Consider the following 20956-nt stretch of genomic DNA (forward strand, 5'->3'; position numbering starts at 1 on the left):
TAAAAGACGCATTTTAATGCCTTCCTGTAATTGTTTTTTTCCAAGCATACTACACATGGTTTGTATTAAAGTATTCATTTGTTCATACACTTATTTATTTTATTAATTCATTCACTCGTTTATACATTATTCATCCATTCACTTAATTATTTAATCATTCATTCAATTATTAATTTGTTCATATGCTTATTTTATTTAATTTATTCATTCATTTATTTATTTATTAAATCAGTTCATTCATGCACTTGTTTGTTATATTTATTTATTTATTTATTCACTTTCTCCTTGATTTTGTTAAATTATTCATGTATTTATTCCAGGGTATATGCAGTAATCCTAAAGGTATTTTCAATTTAAATGACCCTTTTAATTTAATAATAATAAAAAAAAAAAAAAAAAAAAATTTAAATTATTTTCAACACTTTATAAAGACCTTCTCAGAATATTTTTAGACCTCATCGCCACTTCAAGTTCAAAACAGTATCAAACCTTTAACTTAATAATAAACAGTTGTAGTTAAATAAATCAATGGAGCACAAACATGCAACAGAACTCAGATAAGCTCAGAAGAAACAAAGCTTGAAAGAATAAATTAGGTGGTTGTTTTCAGCGACAGCCACTGTTTAAACTCGTCTTTCTCCAACCAGGAGTACGCAAACTTATATTTTCCCAATTTGCCATCTGTTTTGCTCTATGGTTTCACTACATGTGGAGAGTGTCACGTCACCTTCCCGTGTTAGTTGCAAATTATGTGATGTGACCCGGACGGAGGAGCTTGGCTGGACGCACCCCAATCGCGTGGATCGAGCATGCCGTTTTTAATATTTGGAGGAAAATAAATATATTTAAGGTTTATTTAGTCAAACATTTTGGACAATGCTTTTGGACAAAATTTAAGACCTGGTAAAAACACAATTAAGACTTTTTAATACCTTTTAATTTTCTCTGATTGATCAACTTTTAATACTTTTAAAGCCCCACGGACACCCTGTATTCATTCACTTATTTTTAAAATGCTTGCATTTACTTATTTACTCATTAAGTTTATTCATGCACTTGTTTACTTTTATTCATTTATGTTTTTATTCAATCACTTTCTTATTTATTTTATGAATTCATTAATTCACCAAAATCTATTCATGTATATATTCGTTCCTTTATTTATTCACTAATTTATTCATTCATTCACTCATTTATATTCAATCATTTACTTGTTTATTTATTCATGCATTCATTAATTTATACCCCCACTTAAATTAGATTTATATTTGTGAGTATGCATGCATAATCTCCATTAAATTAATGAATAAATATATGCAATATAATTAATAATACATTTATTAATAATATAATTTAAGCTAACACTTTATTTTGATGGCCCATTCAAGTATTAATAGACTGTCTGCTTAATATCTGGCCAACTTGTACTAACCCTAACCCCAACCTCACAGTCTACTTATAATCTAATGAGAATAGTTGGCATGTACTGTAGATGCAATGCAGCTTAAATTCAACAAACAGACCATCAAAATAAGGTGAAACCTTAATAATAAATGTATATAAAAAGTACCTTAAAAGAACAAATATAGTACCAAAAGTGTGCATACATGATTTCCTAAATAACTAAAGAAGAACCTCATATACAACTTCAGCACACCTATAGCATGAGCAAATCATGTGCTGATGTTAGCTTCTGAGTGAACTAACCCTTAAAAACACTTGAGGAAGCATCACTGACCTGGAAAGTGTCCTTCCACACCGCGCAGACATGCCCCTGAGCGAAGCTCACCGCAATAAGACACTCATTTTTCAGCGTGTGAAGAATCTGAATATCCAGCGGCCGCTCATATGGAAGAACACACACATCCCGAGGAACACAGTCCTCAAAGTAAACCAGCTGTTTCATGCTCGTGGCCGCCAAAACAGCTGATTTTAAATCTCCATGCACATCTTCAGCAGACAAAACCATCATGCATTGCAGCACAGATCTGTATGCGTCAGGAACAAGACGTGCAGCGTCTAATATCTGTGCATCTTCAATTAAATAAAGCAGGTCTTGCTCTTTAGGTGCCACTATTTTTCTGGAAAGCTCATGCATGAAATCGACTTTAAAGGGAATTTGCGCTTCCTTCACTCCTCCATCCTTCAAAGATGCATGGTAAACCACATTTTCATGTCTCCATGTTAACGTAGGGCCTTGCAGTATTGAAATCCGATCCCTAATATCGTGCATTAACACAAACTCCACATGAAGCTTCACATCATTGCATATGGAGTAAAGCATGTATTTAAAAGCAGATGCTCTCTTTTTGCACAGCCGCAGTAAAACGCAAGGCACTTTTTGCCGTTTTTGTTGATCCAGAGCAGCGCAGCAGTGAATAATCTCGATCTCTGCAGAGCTGTCTTTGTGAATGCTGTTTCGCTCTTTAATGGAGAACATCTGCGAGTCTTGGTTGAAGGAGAAACGGCAGAAGGACACCTCGGAGCCGCGGGCCTTTGTGCCGAAAGTCTTGCTCTGGAAAACCAGCACATCTCCTCCAAACGCAAGCATTCTGATGCGCTGCTCTGCTGCCATTGTGCTGTGATGTTAAAGACAAGCTGGAGAGGAGAAAAACATTTTCAATTAGGGCTGTGCATTATTGGGAAAGCTGAGGTTGGTTGTGTTAAATTAATATTCTGTGCTGCATTTGGTTACTGAGCAGCAATAAACAACACTTTAAAATAAGCAGTTTTCATGCGATTTTCTAAACTAGTCATGTTTTAAATTTATTAAATGCATAATAATGGTCATAACTAGGGTTGTAACAATATACCGGTATGACGGTCTACCACGATTTGAACGTGCACGATTATCATACCATGAACAATTGCATATCAACAGTTTTAACACTTAAAGACCGAGACAGCCGCCCGCGGCTAAAAATAAGTATTGCTCTTAAATATTTAATAACTTTTGATCCGCTGATCCGATTCATACAATTCAAAGATTGGCATAAAGAAGAGAATCTCAGCTTTCCAGTGCTGTATCACATCACGCTCCGGAATCAGTGCGGTTACGTCATCAAAATTTGACAACGCTGATTTGACAAAGAAACGCTCGTCACTGTGTCTCCGGACAAACCAGACATGATACATTGATGCATTGTCCCTCCTCCATGCCCAGATTGGTTCAAACTCGCTATATCACAACCAATAAGCATAGGTTTCGCTTTTGTTTGTGGACCAACAATGAGCTTTTTGAACAACACGGAATGAGAGATAGGCATACATTTATGCGCGGCTAAATAAAACGCAAAAAAAAAGTTTTGCATGAAATAATTCTCATACTAAGTACTTTTGCATGCACAGCAGCACAGAAACATGACAAAACAGTGACACAGCAAAGACGAACTGCTGCTCTTGCTGTTTTCAAAAGACGCAAATGAAGGTGCAGCTGTTTGTCTGCATTGCAGACAACCATATCCAAATCCATATCCACAGACAACCATATCCATGCTGGCACATAAAACCTAAGGATGGTCCATATTGAATCTAGTTTCGTTATGTAACTATTTATAGTATAGTAAATATTTATATCTATTTTTTACTGAGGATTTGCACCATGTTTATTTGGACTTTATTTGGACTTTGACACATTATTTATTATTTTCTTATTTTTTATTTGTTCATTGTAAGTGGTGTTGTTTATAGTAACTGAAAATATATTATTTGGAAAAAGTCAAATTTGCTTCACTGTTCTATTATTTTGTAACATTTGTAACATACCGTATACCGCGAAACCGTCAAACCGTGGTATTGTTTTAGACGATTATCATACCGTGAAAAATTCATACCGTTTCAACCCTAGTCATAACCATAACCACCATTATTCTTCAGACTATAATTGTACAATCATCATCTATAATTGTTGCATCCCTAATGCACGATCTCTTCCGCAATTGCGGTTAGACCGCAGAACAACTTCAGGTGCAGCACAGCGCTCATTTTAAGTGGATAGCGCAGGTGAGGGTGATAGATAACACTCGCTGTTTCTTAAAGTTTCCTGGGCTTATCGTGAAGGACATTAATCGAATCGTGAGCTGTCACACCAAGCAGCAAAGAAGAGAAGAGGTTTAAATTCCACATTTCGGGTTACATTATTCATTTTGAGGATCTGTATTATCATGCTGGGCGAGGCAGTGGCGCAGTAGGTAGTGCTGTCGCCTCACAGCAAGAAGGTCGCAGGGTCGAACCTCGGCTCAGTTGGCGTTTCTGTGTGGAGTTTGCATGTTCTCCCTGCCTTCGTGTGGGTTTCCTCCGGGTGCTTCGGTTTCCCCCACAGTCCAAAGACATGCGGTACAGGTGAATTGGGTAGGCTAAATTGTCCGTAGTGTGTGTGTGAATGTGGATGTTTCCCAGAGATGGGTTGCGGCTGGAAGGGCATCCGCTGCGTAAAAAACTTGCTGGATAAGTTAGCGGTTCATTCCCCTGTGGCGACCCCGGATTAATAAAGGGACTAAGCCGACAAGAGAATGAATGAATGAATATTATCATGCTATATATAGGAATAGCAATTCAACACTAGCCGTGTCTGTTTCTCACAGATCATATCGATTTTATATACACATATACATACACACATACATACATACATACATACATACATACATACATATATATATATATATATATATATATATATATATATATATATATACACACACACACAAACACACAATATTCAGAAGTCAGAATTATTTGCCCCACTTTGATTTTTAAATATTTCCCAAATTATGTTTAACAGAGCAAGGAAAATTTCACAGTATGTCTGATAGTATTTTTTCTTCTGGAGAAAGTCTTATTTGTTTTATTTCGGCTAGAATAAAAGCAGTTTTTAATTTTTTAAAAGACATTTAAAAGACAAAATTATTAGCCCCTTTAAGCTGTATAGAAGTGTCTTGAAGAATATCTAGTCTTATATACTGTCATCATGGCAAAGAGAAAATAATTATTAGATTATTAATAATTAATAATAATTATTATTCTAATAGTTATTAGAAATGAGTTATTAAAATTTTATGGTTAGAAATGTGTTGAAAAAAATCTACTCTCAGTTAAACAGAAATTGGAAAAAAATAAACAGGGGGGCTAATAATTCAGGGGGTTCAACTGTATATATATATGGCTGATTCCAGCGTTATGGATGTGACATTTGCAGTAAAAATTCAAAACATAAATTCGCAGAGAAAGTATACGTTAACATTATATTGAAGCATCTGTTTATATTTTCCAAAACAACTAACCACAGAGTTATGGGATCAAAAAAATTCAATCTGTGAACATTTTTATACTTTAAATGAGGAAAATAAACAAGCGTTATGGATGTGACAAAAAAGTCTGCGAGTTTACAGTATACAACATATTTCGCAAAAATTCTGTGAATTAAACTGCACAACCCAAAACAAATAATGCTCAACAAAAGGATAAGAGTTGGCTCTTTATAGAACAAAACTGATTGATTTTATTTTATTTTGACATTTTTGCATTTTTTAAGGAAAAGCTTTGTTATGGATGTGACACTTTTTCGTTATGGATGTGACGGATGTGAAATTGACATTTGTTTGACTTTGGTAAATCAAATATAATAGTTTGAAAACATTGACAGAGACATTTTTAAGTATTGTTAAAGTACTGTAAAACACTTGCCTGCGCAAAAAATGTAGAAACGGTTTCGCTATTTTGGTGAAAACATTTTTCTTTTCATGGCAAGGTTGACATTTTCATGGAATTGCTCATATATATATATATATATATATATATATATATATATATATATATATATATATATATATATATATATATATATATATATATATATATACACACACACACACACACACACACATATACACATACAATATTCATTCTTGTGGGGGTTAGGGTTGTTTGATTCACCCTTGCATGTCAAGTGAAACCTACACCTTTCCTAAAACGTCAACTAAAAGTACTGTCAGTGACACTCAATGTAGTAGCAAGTAACAGCAAAGTACAATTTCAGAGTTGTTTGCTAATATAAGTTAATATATTTTGAGCATTTTAGCAGTAAGGAACTAAAAAACAGATTATTAAATTATTGGCTTGACTACAAAATTAAATCGCAAATCAAATTAAATATCTGCAATATCTTAAAAAAAAAAAAAAACGCAATTAGATATTAATCGCACAGCCCTACTGTAGGCTTTGCAAAGCTAATGCTGTAAAAAACAAGAGCTGCGTCCTATTCTACGCCATTTTGTAGTATAAATTAGGGCTGCACGATATTGGAAAAAATTGACATTGCGATATTTTTTTCCTCTGCGATATATATTGCGATATTTATATATATATATATATATATATATATATATATATATATATATATATATATATATATATATATATTTACTTACAACTAGGGCTGTGACGGTCACCATGACAACCGCGTCAATGCGGTGGTCATTGCCACCTCGGTTGTCCATTGCCACCGGCCGTAGTACGTGACGTCACGCACTTTAAAACACAAATTACTGTTATGTTGCCAAGTATTACATATCTGTTAGAATATAACATTAGGCGCGATTCAGCAAGTTCAAGTTCAACCATGAATCTTGTTAGAAAACGAACTCTTACATCTGGGAACATTTTGGATTCGTGCCGAACTAGAAAGGTGAACGAATCAATTTGGATTAAGCTTTTTGTATGGGGGTTTTAAGTAAAGTGTGTTTTAATATTCACTGCTGAGTGCTGAGAGTCCAAACACTGAGGAGCAAATCCATCGATACGCAGATCCACGGGTCCCGAACCATGCAAGCTAGTGGCGATTGACGGCGAGGGAAAAAAAGCCATGTAGGCTTAATCAACTCCTGTCTTCTAAACGCAGAAGCCCAGCTCAGCCAGGCATGGCAGAGGCATTTGCAAAAATGGCCAGATACAAAAGAGAAAGTGATAAACGGAAGACATTGACGAGAAATTGAGCATATAGGCTATTTGGTAACTACTTAAGAACGCGCCGCTCCGCAGCGTAGAGAAACCTGCGTTGCGAGAAATGCGGGCGGCGGAACAGAAGCAGAAGCCCTCTCTCGCATGGTTGTGAAAAAGTAGCCTGTCTGTGCATTTTTCGCTACAAGCACACCGTCTGACAGTGTATTGCTCGAAACATTATAACCCCATTCTTCACTTAAACCGGACAAAGTCAACATGTTAGTTTCTCTGGCAAATAATTTAAAATATGACTACAAAAGGTGGAGAGAAACTACGCTGTTTTTTTAAACATCTGACTTATATTGTTACTAGGTTAATATTTTCTTTTTACGTATAATTATTAATATTTTTATTATTATTACACTGATTAGTAAAGTGCCATTTAGAATTTTTGTTAAGTTCTTAAAAATGTAACGTTTAATTGTTATTATTATACAGTTTCGAGCAGTTAAAGTAATGTAATATTTAACTACAATATTTATAAACAGTTTAGTGTTGTTTTATTAACGAAAGTTCAAAAATAAACATGTACGTTTATACGGATGTTTTATTTATTAATATTAAATTCGGTTATTCCTTAATTTTTACATAAAAGGTAAATTAACTTAAGTAGGCTACATTATTTGTTGATGTACGAGATCGAGGAACATGTTTGCCAGTAAATAATGTTCTCACCACTTAAAAAACAAAACAAATGAATAACTTGCGAAAAGGATGCAATAAAAAACGCAAGCGCTTAATCATTCTTCACAATCGGATTCGTACGTGCAATAAGCCGAGGCTATATTGCGCCGACAAGAACAAGCCCTGAAACTAAGTCTAGAGAGAGAATTAATACTAGTTGATATAAATGATTATAAACACGAACTGCGTTGTATGATAAACGCATCACAATGATGTCGTGATCTTTGCTGAAGAACTGATATGTTATCGCCGTCTCCCCAGCCAGGTTTTCATCTGCTTTTTTCCCCTTCTTCTGGATACAAACAATAATGTATCAGCGCCAGACCAGTGGTTTAAATTATATTTTACTCTCCTGATTTCTTTTCTTTTCATTAAAAAATTATTAAATGTTTAAAGTTTTGTATTGCATAGCCTATATATTTTTAAAGATTATCATTCAGCCTACCTGCAGCGCATGAGGTTGTGTGCTGGGCAAATCCCCTTTACTCATGCTACCCATTCCATTTATGACACTGTAAACTTGACTTGGCAGGCTGATCATCTTTAAACTCAAAAGGTGTTTTTAACTTGAGACTGCATGCTTCTGCATAATGTGATGTTTCTTATTACAACTAGCGGTGTCAAAATGAAAGCAAACATTATAAAGGGTTTTGTTTTATCAATTGTATAGTTTAGTTTTAATAATAGCTAATGTATATAATAAATTATAATATCGATTATTGTGTAGACTACAGTGTTCAACTAAACAATTTTATTAGGTTACTCTAATAGACCAAATCCCTAACTGAAAAACGAATGTGAAAATGACAGGCAGTTGCATCTTTGCTAAAATTAATTTAACGACAAATTTCTTTTGCTTTTTTCCCCTTTAGAGATCAAAAGAGCAGTATTTAAAGAATTATTTCACTAAAACATGAATTGAATGCCCAGTTCTTTCCCGTGTGAGTTTAGTGCGCCTCCGCCGCGTCAGCGTTTTTAAGGTTACAGGTGCACCCTGACCTGACGCGGGGACCAGATCTCTGTATTGCTTTAATTTCTCAATTTTCATAACTGCATTGCATTTTCTTATGGTAAAATATCAAAATTTATGTTCTGAAAGTAGTAGGAATGACGGGAGTGTTAGTAATTAATAACAGAAAGAACTTTCACTTTTGAGTGAACTTCTGTCACGTGTTATTTTTAGTATGATAAAATAAACAAAAATAGTAATGCAGAAAAGTATTTTTCGCTCTGCCAAGCCTTCTCTGTTGCTGTATAGAGAAGCAACCTGCTCAGTCTCCTTACCCCGGCCCCATCCCGCCCACCGACTCCTGAACGTCTCACTCACCAACTCACTCACTCACGCGGGCATGCACTGCGGTCTCATGAGGAAACGAAGCTTTTTGATATAATGTTTTTCTTGTTCCCAAATACAAATAATTTATCAAGTATTGTTTGACATAAGTATTCGTAAAAACACGCTATTCCTGCTTTTCCGAATACCGTATTCCGGTTCGGCTCCACCCATAATATATATATAATTTTTTTTTTTTTTTTTTTTTTTGCATCGCACCCTCCTGCGATGTGACTATCGCGGATGCGCACATCGCGATTTCGATGCTGAAACGATATATCGTGCAGCCCTAGTATAAATAGTGTAAGTAGTGTGTTCACACTGAAAACTCTAAACATAATAAGTGCACTTTAATTACCCGGATGATGCCCTCATTCAGCCGGTATAATGAAGTGTGTAATGATGGACACTTCACACACTCAACGACCGCAGGTTTGCTTACGTAGCAGAAGAGGCGGAGCTATCGGGCGCACATGTTGAATAACTTTATTTATTTTGGATGGTGAAAGCAAAATTCTCCTACGAGAGTGATGATAGCGCCTCCCGATGGTGAATGCGGCAATACTCACGGCAGGTATTATTTGATAATTCTATCGTTTATTTCACTGATTTAGAAACCGTCAAACGTCATCAGGGAAACGGTTTGAATTTCCCCTTAGTAAAAAAACATTAGTGTGCTATTTGGGACGACACTACATACATATACTATCCTGTTGAGTGTGTAAGTGCATAAGTACATAGTGCATCAGTGCATAGTATATAGTGTGCCATTTGGGACGCAGCTAAGGTCTCCCTTTGCATTGAACTTTGAGCATTTTTCATTCAGAGATGTTGTTTATGTTCACACGGCTACATTACACATCAACTACAGTTTAAAATATGATATCGCCAACTGAGCCGAGGTTCGAACCAGCGACCTTCTTACTGTGAGGCGACAGCACTACCTACTGCGCCACTGCATCACCAACACACACCATATGGGCTCTCATATTTCTGTTGTGTCATCATCAGGTTTTCATGAACTGACCCCCATGACAAACTAATTGAATAGCCCTGCCTTAGAGTGACCATCAGCCAATCAGAATCCAGCGTTCAGCAACTATATATAGTTGTATATGTATATACAGGACCATTAAATGTACCATAATGGTGAAAGCATAGAGAGAAAAGCTAAATCAAACATCCAAACAAGTACACAACAATAAAGCAGACTACTCACATTAATTATTTACATTTAAGTTATCATTCTAGCCAAAAAAAAGACTTACAAGAAGTACTTTAAGTAGTCAAGTAAACTTAAGAGTAGTTTGACATCTAAACACGTAACTGACACTACTTAACAAATAAAATAGCAACTAAAACCTGCCACAGTTTATAAGGTGTTAAATAAAATAACTTATTACAAAACGCAAGCATGTTTCTTACCGTACTTCAGCATGTCTTTAACACTGTTTATTACACTTTTCTTCTTCTCACACGCTGCTTCTTTTCCTCAAAGTGCGCGCGCATTTCATCACGTCATGATGTGTGGCTTTTCCGGTTATCTCTTAAAGGAACAGTCGAACAGCCCAATCACTGATTCACAAATAAGTGATGTTATCAGAAGCCTTTACTGCTTATAGACTCAGCACACAATGCTGTCATTTGTGTTTAATTACCAGAGCATATCAGCGGAACTTTATCTCGCTCCGAGCGCCCGTTCAAAGGTTTGTTTGATATGTCAGAGCCAACATGGCGTCGCCGTGTGTCCAGTTTCACAGAGTCCGCTACGGAACTCGCTGCAGATCAGACCACTGCTGACTGACAGCGCGCACTATCATGGCGGAGGCAGGACAGGCGGAATCAGAGCAGGTAATTAGACAGCGAAACAAAAGCAGGATTTCGTGTTTTATTCTCATATAGAATGGATTTATGATGCCTGTTTACATCTCTTCAAAAGGACATCGAGATCAAGATCCAAGAAACACGGCAGAGGTTTAAAAGCGAGTATGTTGAAGGTGAGTTAGCAGAGCGCTAAGTTCACAACTGTTTACAAGACACACTATTGAGCTTAAAATGTACCACTATTCATTCACATATTACATATAAAATGACATGTACGAGTTTAGTGGATCATGTGTGCTTTTCCGATGCTTTGTGTTTATTATTGGACATCACAGCTGTTGAATCCTACTTGTTTTCTGACAGCTAAAGTCATGTTTTTATGGTAATGTTGTTTATATTGTCATACTAGTGTGGAATAAATAGCACAAAGTTTAAAAGTTGGTCTTACAGTCTTTGCATAAACAGTTTTTTTGACATTTCTTTGACTGTACTTGACATATGCACTGTTAAATAGATGAAACAAGGTTCTATATACAGACAATAGACTAGAAAATACTCTGGTTTTACAAATGATAGTATACTTGTGTGTTTAGTGAATAAATTAATGTATTTACTGTAAATTACTGGGGACATTTCTTCGTATTTAAAGTACAACATTGTCATTTAAAGCTTTTTATTATTTGCATACAATAACAAAATGTTGCCTTGATCGTATCAATGTTTACACAAAATCCAATGCAAACAAAATGTTAAGAAATCAATTGTGTAGTGAAAAGTTTTATTTAAAATTGCTCCTTTTGCATTTTGCACTTTTCTCTGACAGCTAAAGTCATGTTTTTATGATAATGTTGTTTATATGGTCATACTAGTGTGGAATAAATAGTACAAAGTGCAAAAGTTGGTCTTACAGTCTTTGCATAAATAGTTTGACATTTCTTTGACTACTTCGCATACACACTGTTATATAGATGAAACAAGGTTATATACACAGACAATAAACTAGAAAATGCTCTGGTTTTACCAATGATAGTATACTTGTGTGTTTAGCGAAACTAATGTATATACTGTAAACCACTGATGACATTTCTTCCATATTTAAATACAATACTGTCATTTCAAACTTGTTATTATTTGCATACAACAACAAAACGTTGCCATATTTGTATCAATGTTTAAACAAAATATCATGAATGTTTCAAACAAAATATTAAGAAATACATTTTTAGTAGAGTAAATGTGATTTAAAATTGCAGTAAATGAAAAAAAAAAATATATATATATATATATATATATATATATACACACACACACACACACACAGTTGAAGAAGTCAGAATTATTAACCCCCCTAAATTATTACCTCCGTTTATTTTTTTTCCCCAATTTCTGTTTAACGGAGAGCAGATTTTTTTTTCAACACATTTCTGCACATAGTTTTAATAACTCATTTCTAATAACTTTTTTTTTTGTCATGATGACAGTAAAAAATATTAGACTAGGTATTCTTCAAGACACTTCTATACAGCTTAAAGTGACATTTAAAGGCTTCACTACGGTAATTAGGTTAACTAGGCAGGTTAGGGTAAATAGGCGTGTAATTGTATAATGATGGTATGATCAGTAGACTATCGAGAAGAAAGATAGCTAAAAGGGGCTAACAATTTTGACCTTAAAATGGTGTTTAAAAATTAATGACAGCTTTTATTCTAGCCAAAATAAAACAAATAAGACTTTCTCCAGAAGAAAAAATATTATTAGACATACTGTGAAAATTTCTTTGCTCTGTTAAACATCATTTGAGAAATAAAAAAAATTAAATAAAAATCAAAGGGGGGCGAATAATTCTGACTTCAACTGTATATATGCATATTCCATGCACTTGCACACTGCTCATTGCAGTATTTTCTAACAGCTAAAGTCATGTTTTTATGATAATGCTGTTTATATGCTCTTGTAAAACTCACACTAGTGTGGAATAAATAATACAAAAGTCAAAAGTTGGTCTTTCAGTCTTTGCATAAATAGTTTTTGGACATTTCTTTGACTGTACTTGACATATACACTATTATATAGATGGAACAAGGTCATATATACACAGACAATAGAATAGAAAATGCTCTGTTTTTACAAATGATAGTATACTTGTGTGTTTAGCGAATTAACTAATGTATTTACTGTAAACTACTGATGACATTTCTTCCTTATTTAAAATACAACATTGTCATTTAAAGATTATTATTATTATTTGCACACAATAACAAAATGTTGCCTTGACCGTATCAATGTTTACACAAAAAACCAATGTTCTACACAAAATGTTAAGAAATTAATTTTGAGTAGAATAAATGTCAGGGCTCAACAATAAGGACTGCCCAGTGGCCCCTATCGGCCAGTAAAGCCTGGTTTATACTTCTGCGTCAAGTGACCGGCGTAACTCACGGCGCAGGCAACGCGCGTAGCTGTGCATTTATACTTCTGCTCGCTGTGTCTGTTGGTCTGCATTAACACTTCCGAAAAGCTAGTTGGCAGTGAGGTGTAAATGGCTTTCCTGAACACTTCCGGGATGTACAAGTGGCTCAAACTCGCTCGTTTTGAGGCAGGAACCGGCGGACGAGCAACAACTTTAACTATGAGGTAAACACAAAACAAAACTTTCCATCCGGAGCTCCTTCACGGGACTCCACACTTCACACGGGACTCCAAACAATCGCTCGCGCCATTCGCATGGCTCTCGGTCCCGCCCAGACTCGTCAGCGCTACCAAGCCGACCAATCACAGAGCTTGCTCTACGCATCGTTGCGACGTGTAGTTACAATTTTTGAGAGGTGCACGTCAGCCACACCGACGGCCACGGCGAAGGGCTATGCGTATGTATGCTGTAGCATACACCGGCGTTTGACGCAGAAGTATAAATCAGCCTTAACGATGAGCGTGTTATTATTTTTTTCGTAACCTGGTAACAACCAGTACAACGAAAAGATGGCAACATTTCGGCAACATCAAACTATGAGGCTAAAAGAAAAGGTCTGTTTCTGAAGTCTTGGAAGCAGAAAATTACATGGGTACAAACTTAAGAATCTGGGAAGAAAAAGAAAAAAAAGAGTTGCGATAATTTAGAATTGCAATAAAATAGTTCGTTTAAATATATTTGTTTGAATAAAGTACAAACGTGCTCTAAAAAGTGCTCTAGTGCGTGTGTGACTGAATGAATGATGGAGTATATGCTGTTGGTGGGTCAATATTAATAATCCTATTTAATTGTGTCAGCACAAGAGAGTCAGGAGAAGTACGACAGCAGAGACGTGGAGAAGCTGTTTCGTGACGACGCTCTGGTGGAGGGATACCTGACCTGGAGACACTTCATAGTGGAGGACACCTTAAAGATGATCGACGAGAGCCTGCAGTGGAGGAGAGAGTTCAGCGTCAACGGTCAGTGTGTGTGCGTGTGCATGTCTGTGTAATGTGTGTGTGCTTTGAGTGTGTGCCTATGTGTGTTTGTTTGTTTTACTGTTTATCTGTTAAGATGTATGTTTCTGCCTGGCTGTGTATGTTTGGCTGTGTGTGTGTATGCGCGCATGTGTGTGCGTTTATTTGTCTGAGAGTGTGTCTGTGTTTGAATGTGTGTTTGCGTGTAACTGTGTTTGTTTGAATGTTGTGCGTGTGTCTGCCTGTGTGGGTGTGTGAAGGAGTGTGTGTGCGTTGGTTTTGTGTGTGTGTGTGTGTGTGTGTGTCTGTTTGGCTGGCTGTGTGTGTGTGTGTGTGTAACTGTGTTTGAGGTTGTTTGCATGTTTGAGTGTGTCTGCTTGTCTTTGTGGGTGTGTGAGAGTGTGTGTTTGTGTGTGCGTTGGTTTTGAGTGTGTGTGTGTCTGTCTGGCTGTGTGTGTGTGTGTTTGATTGAGTGTATGTGGCTGTAAGTATGTGTGGGTGTGTTTTTATGCATGTAATGTATGTGTGACAGTGTGTGTGGCTGTGAGTTTTTGTTTGAGTGTATTTGTGTATGTTTGGCTGTGTGTGTGTGTGTGTGTGTGTGTGTGTTTGTCTGCCTGTAACTGTGGTTAATTGAGTTTGTGTGTGTTTTTGCATGTGTGTGTGTTTGTCTGTTTGTTGTGTGTGTATTTGAGTGTTGCTGTGTGTTTGTTTTGTGTGTGGCTGTTTGTTGGAGTGTTTGTCTGTCTGTGTGGGTGTGTTAGAGATATTGTGTTTGCATGTGCGTTGGTTGACTGTGTGTGTGAGAGAGAGAGAGTGTGTGAGAGTGTCATTCATTCATTCATTTATTCATTTATTCATTCATTAATTTTCTTTAATCTGGGGTTGCCACAACGGAATGAACCGCAAACTTATCCAGCAAGTTTTTACGCCTTCCAGCCGCAACCCATTTCTGGAAAACATCCACACATACACTCACACACACTCATACACTACGGACAATTGAGCCTACCCAATTCACCTGTACCACATGTCTTTGGACTGCGGGGGAAACCGGAGCACCCGGAGGAAACCCACGCGAAGACAGGGAGAACATGCAAACTCCACACAGAAACGCCAACTGAGCCGAGGATCGAACCAGCGACCTTCTTGCTGTGAGGTGAACGTGCTACCCACTGCGTCGCCTGTGTGAGAGTGCGTTTGTATGACATGTATGTATGGCTGTTTGGTTGCGAGTGTCTGTATGTTTGTCTATCTGTCAGTCTGGGTTTGTGCATTTAAGTGTGTGTGTGTGTGTGTGTGTGTGTGTCTGTGTCTGTGTCTGTGTCTGTGTGTGTGTGTGTCTGTGTGTGTGTCTGTGTCTGTGTCTGTGTGTGTGTGTCTGTGTCTGTGTGTCTGTGTGTGTGTGTGTGTGTGTGTGTCTGTATGTGCCTGTATGTGCCTGTCTGTCTGTGTTTGTGTGTGTGTTATGGCCCGTTTCCACTGAGTGGTACGGTACGAACCAAACCGTACCGTACCACTTTTTCGGGACCCTTTAGAAAGTGCAGAAAGGGTCCCAAAAAGGTGGAGCTACACGCGCAGCTGAACGCTATTGGTTTACAGAGATGCGTCAATCGTAAACTCATCAAGCCAGAATGTAAACAAAGGACCCGCCATGTTTGAAATACACAGCGAGAGATTACAGCGGAATTATAAATACATATGCAGCCATGGTCGATCCTGCAAACAAACTCTGTCGTCGTCATGATAAACAGCCACAAAGCCATGGAGAAGAGCAGATTCACCCTGTGCCGCGTAGTTTTTAACGAGCCAGTCTGAAGCCAGAGTGGTTTTGCTTTCTTTCTTGCGCTCGCCGCGCGTCTCTATCTGAAATAACAAACTTCTTGAGCTGATGATAATAACGTGCGCTTGATTATTGACAAGCTTTGGAAACCCGATCCTGTGAGAAGCTGACAAACGCGAGAGAAAGAAAAGGACAATCACGAGAGTGGAGCGCGAAAAAAAAGGCGAAGCCAAGGAGCAGGTTATTTCTTCAGCAAACGTGAACAAACTGCCTTGTTTTAATCTTTATTGTCACCTTTTGGACTATTATGAACTGGGATGATGGAATGACTCTCTAACAGAGGCTTCATGTGCTGCTGGAGATTACAGACACAGATGAGAGGTTTACTCTGACTGTAGGCTATACTTTGTGTTGTTTTGAGCCTAATTAACGACGAAATGTCGGCTTTGTGTAGTTCTTCTGTAGTTGGTAACATATCAGAGACTGTAAGGGTCTGTATGTGTTCTTATATGCTCATTTATTAATTTATTTAATATAATTACAGACGTTACAGTCGGCTATTTCGCACCGTCATTGATCTGCAGTTATAATCAACTCATGTTTATAGAAAAGTTAGTAATAAGCATTTATACAGAAGTATTTATGTGTAAAGCATCTGTTTTGTGAGAAGTGCTTTTCATATGACCTGTGCAGCTTTATTGTAGACATTTTCACAAGCGAAAATGACGTCGACTGAAACTTTGTCATACACCATGCCCACCACAAGGGTACCCTTGGTAGTGGAAACGCAAGCCTGATAAAGGCGACCCGAACCGTACCGTACTGTACCAGTCAGTGGAAACGAGCCATTAATGTGTTGAACCTAAAGAGAATGAAGCCGTGTGCTCTTTACAAAACAGTTCAGAGATTGTGACGAGCTGAGGAATGGATGAATGTGGAGAAACCGACGCTGACTACAAATATCAGATCATAAACCACCGTTATCAAACCACAGTGGAAAATGAAACCAGGCACTAGTTTCTGTGGTGGAGGGCATGTGTGAGTGAGTGTGTGAGACTCAATGAGTCTTTAGTTCTTTTTTTCTGCTGTTAAAATGGTACTGAGTTCTCCAGTCCTCTGTGAAGACCTCGTGTGTGTGTGTGTGTGTGTGTGTGTGTGTGTGTGTGTGTGTGTGTGTGTGTGTGTGTGTGTGTGTGTGTGTGTGTGTGTGTGTGTGTGTGTGTGTGTGTGTGTGAGTGAGTGAGTGAGTGAGTGAGTGAGTGAGTGAGTGAGTGAGTGAGTGAGTGAGTGAGTGAGTGAGTGAGTGAGTGAGTGAGTGAGTGAGTGAGTGAGTGAGTGAGTGAGTGAGAGTGAGAGTGAGTGAGAGTGAGAGTGAGAGTGAGAGACTCTGAATCAGGGGTCACCAACATGGTGCCCGCACACCAGGTAGCCCGCGAGGATCACGTGAGTTGCCTGTGGGCCTGTTACTAAAATATTAGCTTACCATAGCACCACATACCAGTAATATTCTTTTTAAATCACACTTGCATTGGTGTAAAATTGAAAATGACATTAAGTTATATATAAAAAAAAAAACTTTAAAAACAATTTCAGACAAATGAAGTGCAAATTGATATTTATCTGTTTCCAATCAACGTTGACAACTATTGTGAGAAATCATTAACATGATCAGTGTCTTCACATAGATGAATATCATTAATTATTAATAATAATTGAGCAAATTTGTTATTAGGAAGTGTGTATTAGACTGGTAGCCCTTCACATTAAACGATACCCAAGAAGTAGCTCTCAGTTTGCAAAAGGTTGGTGACCCCTGCTCTGAATGAATGACTGTTTGAGATGTTAGTGTGTGTGTGTGTGTGTGTGTGATGTTGTTTCCCAGAAGCAGCTGAAATGAGGAAGTGTCTCACATGTGTGTCAGTTGCTCTGCTGTGAGAAAGAAAGAAGTTCTGGCTCAAACACACCAAAAGAAGGAAAGTGGAGCTCATTTATGGCCACTTTTCATTACAGTGTCTGACCCCGACACAGATTTCATGAACGGAAGACTCTTATTATTATTAAATATTGTGTTTACATTTTGTTTACATTTTGTTTAAAGAAGTAATTTCTACAGATGTTAAATGAAACAGTTATCTTAACTAAAATTCTGCTGTTATATTACTCTATTTGTTTACATTTACTAAGCTTTTATATGAATTCTTTTGCATTATTTAAATTATTAAGCCCCCAGATTGACCATTTTTTAATATTGACATTTGTTTAACTTTTGCAATTCTTTTTTTTTTATATTGTCAGTATTTTATTATTAAAACGATTAACTTTTAATTGTATAATCAAGCATTTAAATAATTATAAAATAAGAAAACGCTTTTATATTTTAGTATTACATTCTAAAAAATATTTTTCTATGTTTAAAAATAAGTTATTTAGTATTTTGTGTGGAATTTAACATTGATTTCTGTTGCATTTTAACAATATTAATTAAAAATTATAGATAAAACGCATAAAAATGCAACTCTTTATTGCATGAATTCATTTTCTTTCAGCTTAGTCCCTTTTTTCATCAGGGATCACCACAGCGGAATGAACCGCCAAGTATTCCAGTATATGTTTTACACAGCGGATGCCCTTCCAGCTGCTACCCACTACTGGGAAACACCCATACACACTCGTACACTACAGCCAAATGAGTTCTATTTAGTTCATGCGCATGTGTTTGGACTGTGCAAAAAACCCACGCCAACCCGGGGAGAACATGCAAACTCCACACAGATACTGAGTGTTTGAGCACAATCCTCCTCTTATCCTTAAAAGCTTCAGCCTCTGCCGATCTTGAATTTCCAGCTAAAGGAACCGTGTTGATTTGTTGTTATCAGATGTACTGTGTGGAGCTGATGGTGTTGTGCTGATTATTCCGGCAGAGAATGTGCTGAATGTGTGCTGTTTCATGTTATTTTTGTGTTCAGATCTGACGGAGAGCAGCATTCCCCGCTGGATGTTTGAGATCGGTGCCGTTTACCTGCACGGATACGACAAAGAAGGAAACAAACTCTGTAAGACTTCATTTGGCATCTTAAATCTGCAGTTTGAAGGGGATTTTAATTAGGGCTGTGCGATATGGGCAAGAGAAACCTATCACGGTTTACCTGAACGATATTGCGATTTCAATTTTAATCAGGATTTTGTTACAGACAAACTGAGTCTGTGTTTACATTTACATTTACATTTAGTCATTTAGCAGACGCTTTTATCCAAAGCGACTTACAAATGAGGACAAGGAAGCAATTTACACAACTAAGAGCAACAATGAATAAGTACTAAAGGCAAGTTTCAGGTCTGTAAAGTCTAAGAAGGGAAGTGTTAGTAGTTTTTTTTTTTTTTTTTTTTTGTACAATTAGTGTGATATTCAAAGAGGCAATTGCAGCTTAGGAAGTGAAGTGGAGACTAAATAGTTGAGTTTTTAGTCGTTTCTTGAAAATAGCGAGTGACTCTGCTTCACTCTGCTTCACTCTTACAGTGTGAATCTGAAACCTATTTAGGGAAGTTTGAGTCCAACAATTAGATATGCATCAAAGAGCTGTAACATGTCTCTACAACAGACACAAGGCAAAACAGAAAATAAAAATCACCTCTAGTACAGCCCTATGACAAAACTAATAAATAGACTACTGTGTGTGTGCATGTATGTGTATGCGTATGAATCAAAATGAATGACTTCCAGCTACTTTGACGTTCTCACAGCCTTCGGTGTGAACGCAGTGTTATAAATGCGATACATCAGCCTTCCTGCATCCAAAGTAACCCCACACCACAGTCCTCCCATGCTGAACTCACTCATCGCAGTATATGCAGGCTATTGAGTCTCCTGTTCTCACGCTCTATTTAGGCGCGCTGCGCTGTGATTGGATTGAATGGCATATTGCTGGAAAATCGTGCTGTAGGGCGGTTTACAAATCGCGCATGTCCAAATTACAATTTCGATTTCAATTAATCGCACAGCCCTAATTTCAATTGAGGAAACATAAAAAGATATTTTGGTTGGAAAAAAAGCTTTGGGAAAATATTTTTATAATAATAATAATAATAATAATCAATAAAAAAATCAAACAATAGCTGTTTTGGTTGAAAAAAGTTTGGGGAAATATTTTAATAATAATAATAATAATGATAAAAATATTAATAATTTAAAAATAAACTAAATAAATGCTTTTTTGGTTAAAAAAGCTTGGGGAAATATTTTAGTAATAATAATAATAATAATAATTTAAAAATAAATAAAATAAATGCTTTTTTGGTAAAAAAAAAGACTTGGGGAAATATTTCAATAATAATAATTGAAAAAATAAATCAAATAAAAGCTGTTTTGGTTGAAAAAAGTTTGGGGAAAATATTTTAAAAATAATAATAATTATTATTAATATTAATAATAATAATAATTATTATTAAAAAAAGAAATCAAAGCTTTTTTGGTTGACAGAAAGCTTGGGGAAAACAGTTTAATAATAATAATAATAATAAATAAATAATCCTATTAACAAAATAAATAAAGGTTCATTTGATGAAAAAAGCATGGGGTAAACATGCATTGATCATTTTGATAATAACAATAATATATGTTTTTAGTTTGAGTGCTACTTCTAATACAATTAATAATAATAATAAAAATATTAATTTTAAAGTGTATATGTGTTTTGTTTTTTTAATTGAAATTGGGAAAAAATATAAAATAATTCAGATTTAACTAGGGCGAATTATTCTGACTTCATCTCTATATGTCAAAAATGTTTAGCATACAAATGAATTACTATTGTTACTCTAAATGTTAGACTGTAATATATAAATATATACTTTAGCATTTCTGCTGTAGTGAATGTGTGTTACTGTTATCTTGCACAGAGTTTCCCCTG

The 20956-nt window shown here is 36.3% G+C and overlaps 2 protein-coding genes across 4 annotated transcripts in view; one reads left to right on the top strand and one right to left on the bottom strand.

The window, feature by feature from the left end:
- Nucleotides 1–10538, bottom strand: part of fancb (FA complementation group B) — a 49031-nt gene extending 38493 nt beyond the window's left edge. Inside the window, 2 exon segments of the mRNA NM_001423658.1 lie at nucleotides 1739–2598; nucleotides 10442–10538. Coding sequence (NP_001410587.1) covers nucleotides 1739–2575 — 837 coding nt within the window. The 5' untranslated portion in view covers nucleotides 2576–2598; nucleotides 10442–10538.
- A 139-nt stretch (nucleotides 10539–10677) lies between these two features.
- The window catches only part of mospd2 (motile sperm domain containing 2), a 70809-nt gene continuing 60530 nt past the window's right edge, over nucleotides 10678–20956 (top strand). For 2 of the 3 annotated variants that reach the window (XM_073911829.1, XM_073911830.1), the window contains exons 1-4: nucleotides 10819–10867; nucleotides 10956–11013; nucleotides 14108–14269; nucleotides 19016–19102. In XM_073911829.1, coding sequence (XP_073767930.1) covers nucleotides 10835–10867; nucleotides 10956–11013; nucleotides 14108–14269; nucleotides 19016–19102 — 340 coding nt within the window. In that variant the 5' untranslated portion in view covers nucleotides 10819–10834. 3 annotated transcript variants of the gene reach the window in all.

Source organism: Danio rerio, chromosome 9, assembly GCF_049306965.1.
Source record: "Danio rerio strain Tuebingen ecotype United States chromosome 9, GRCz12tu, whole genome shotgun sequence".
Classification (NCBI taxonomy): Eukaryota; Metazoa; Chordata; class Actinopteri; order Cypriniformes; family Danionidae; genus Danio; species Danio rerio.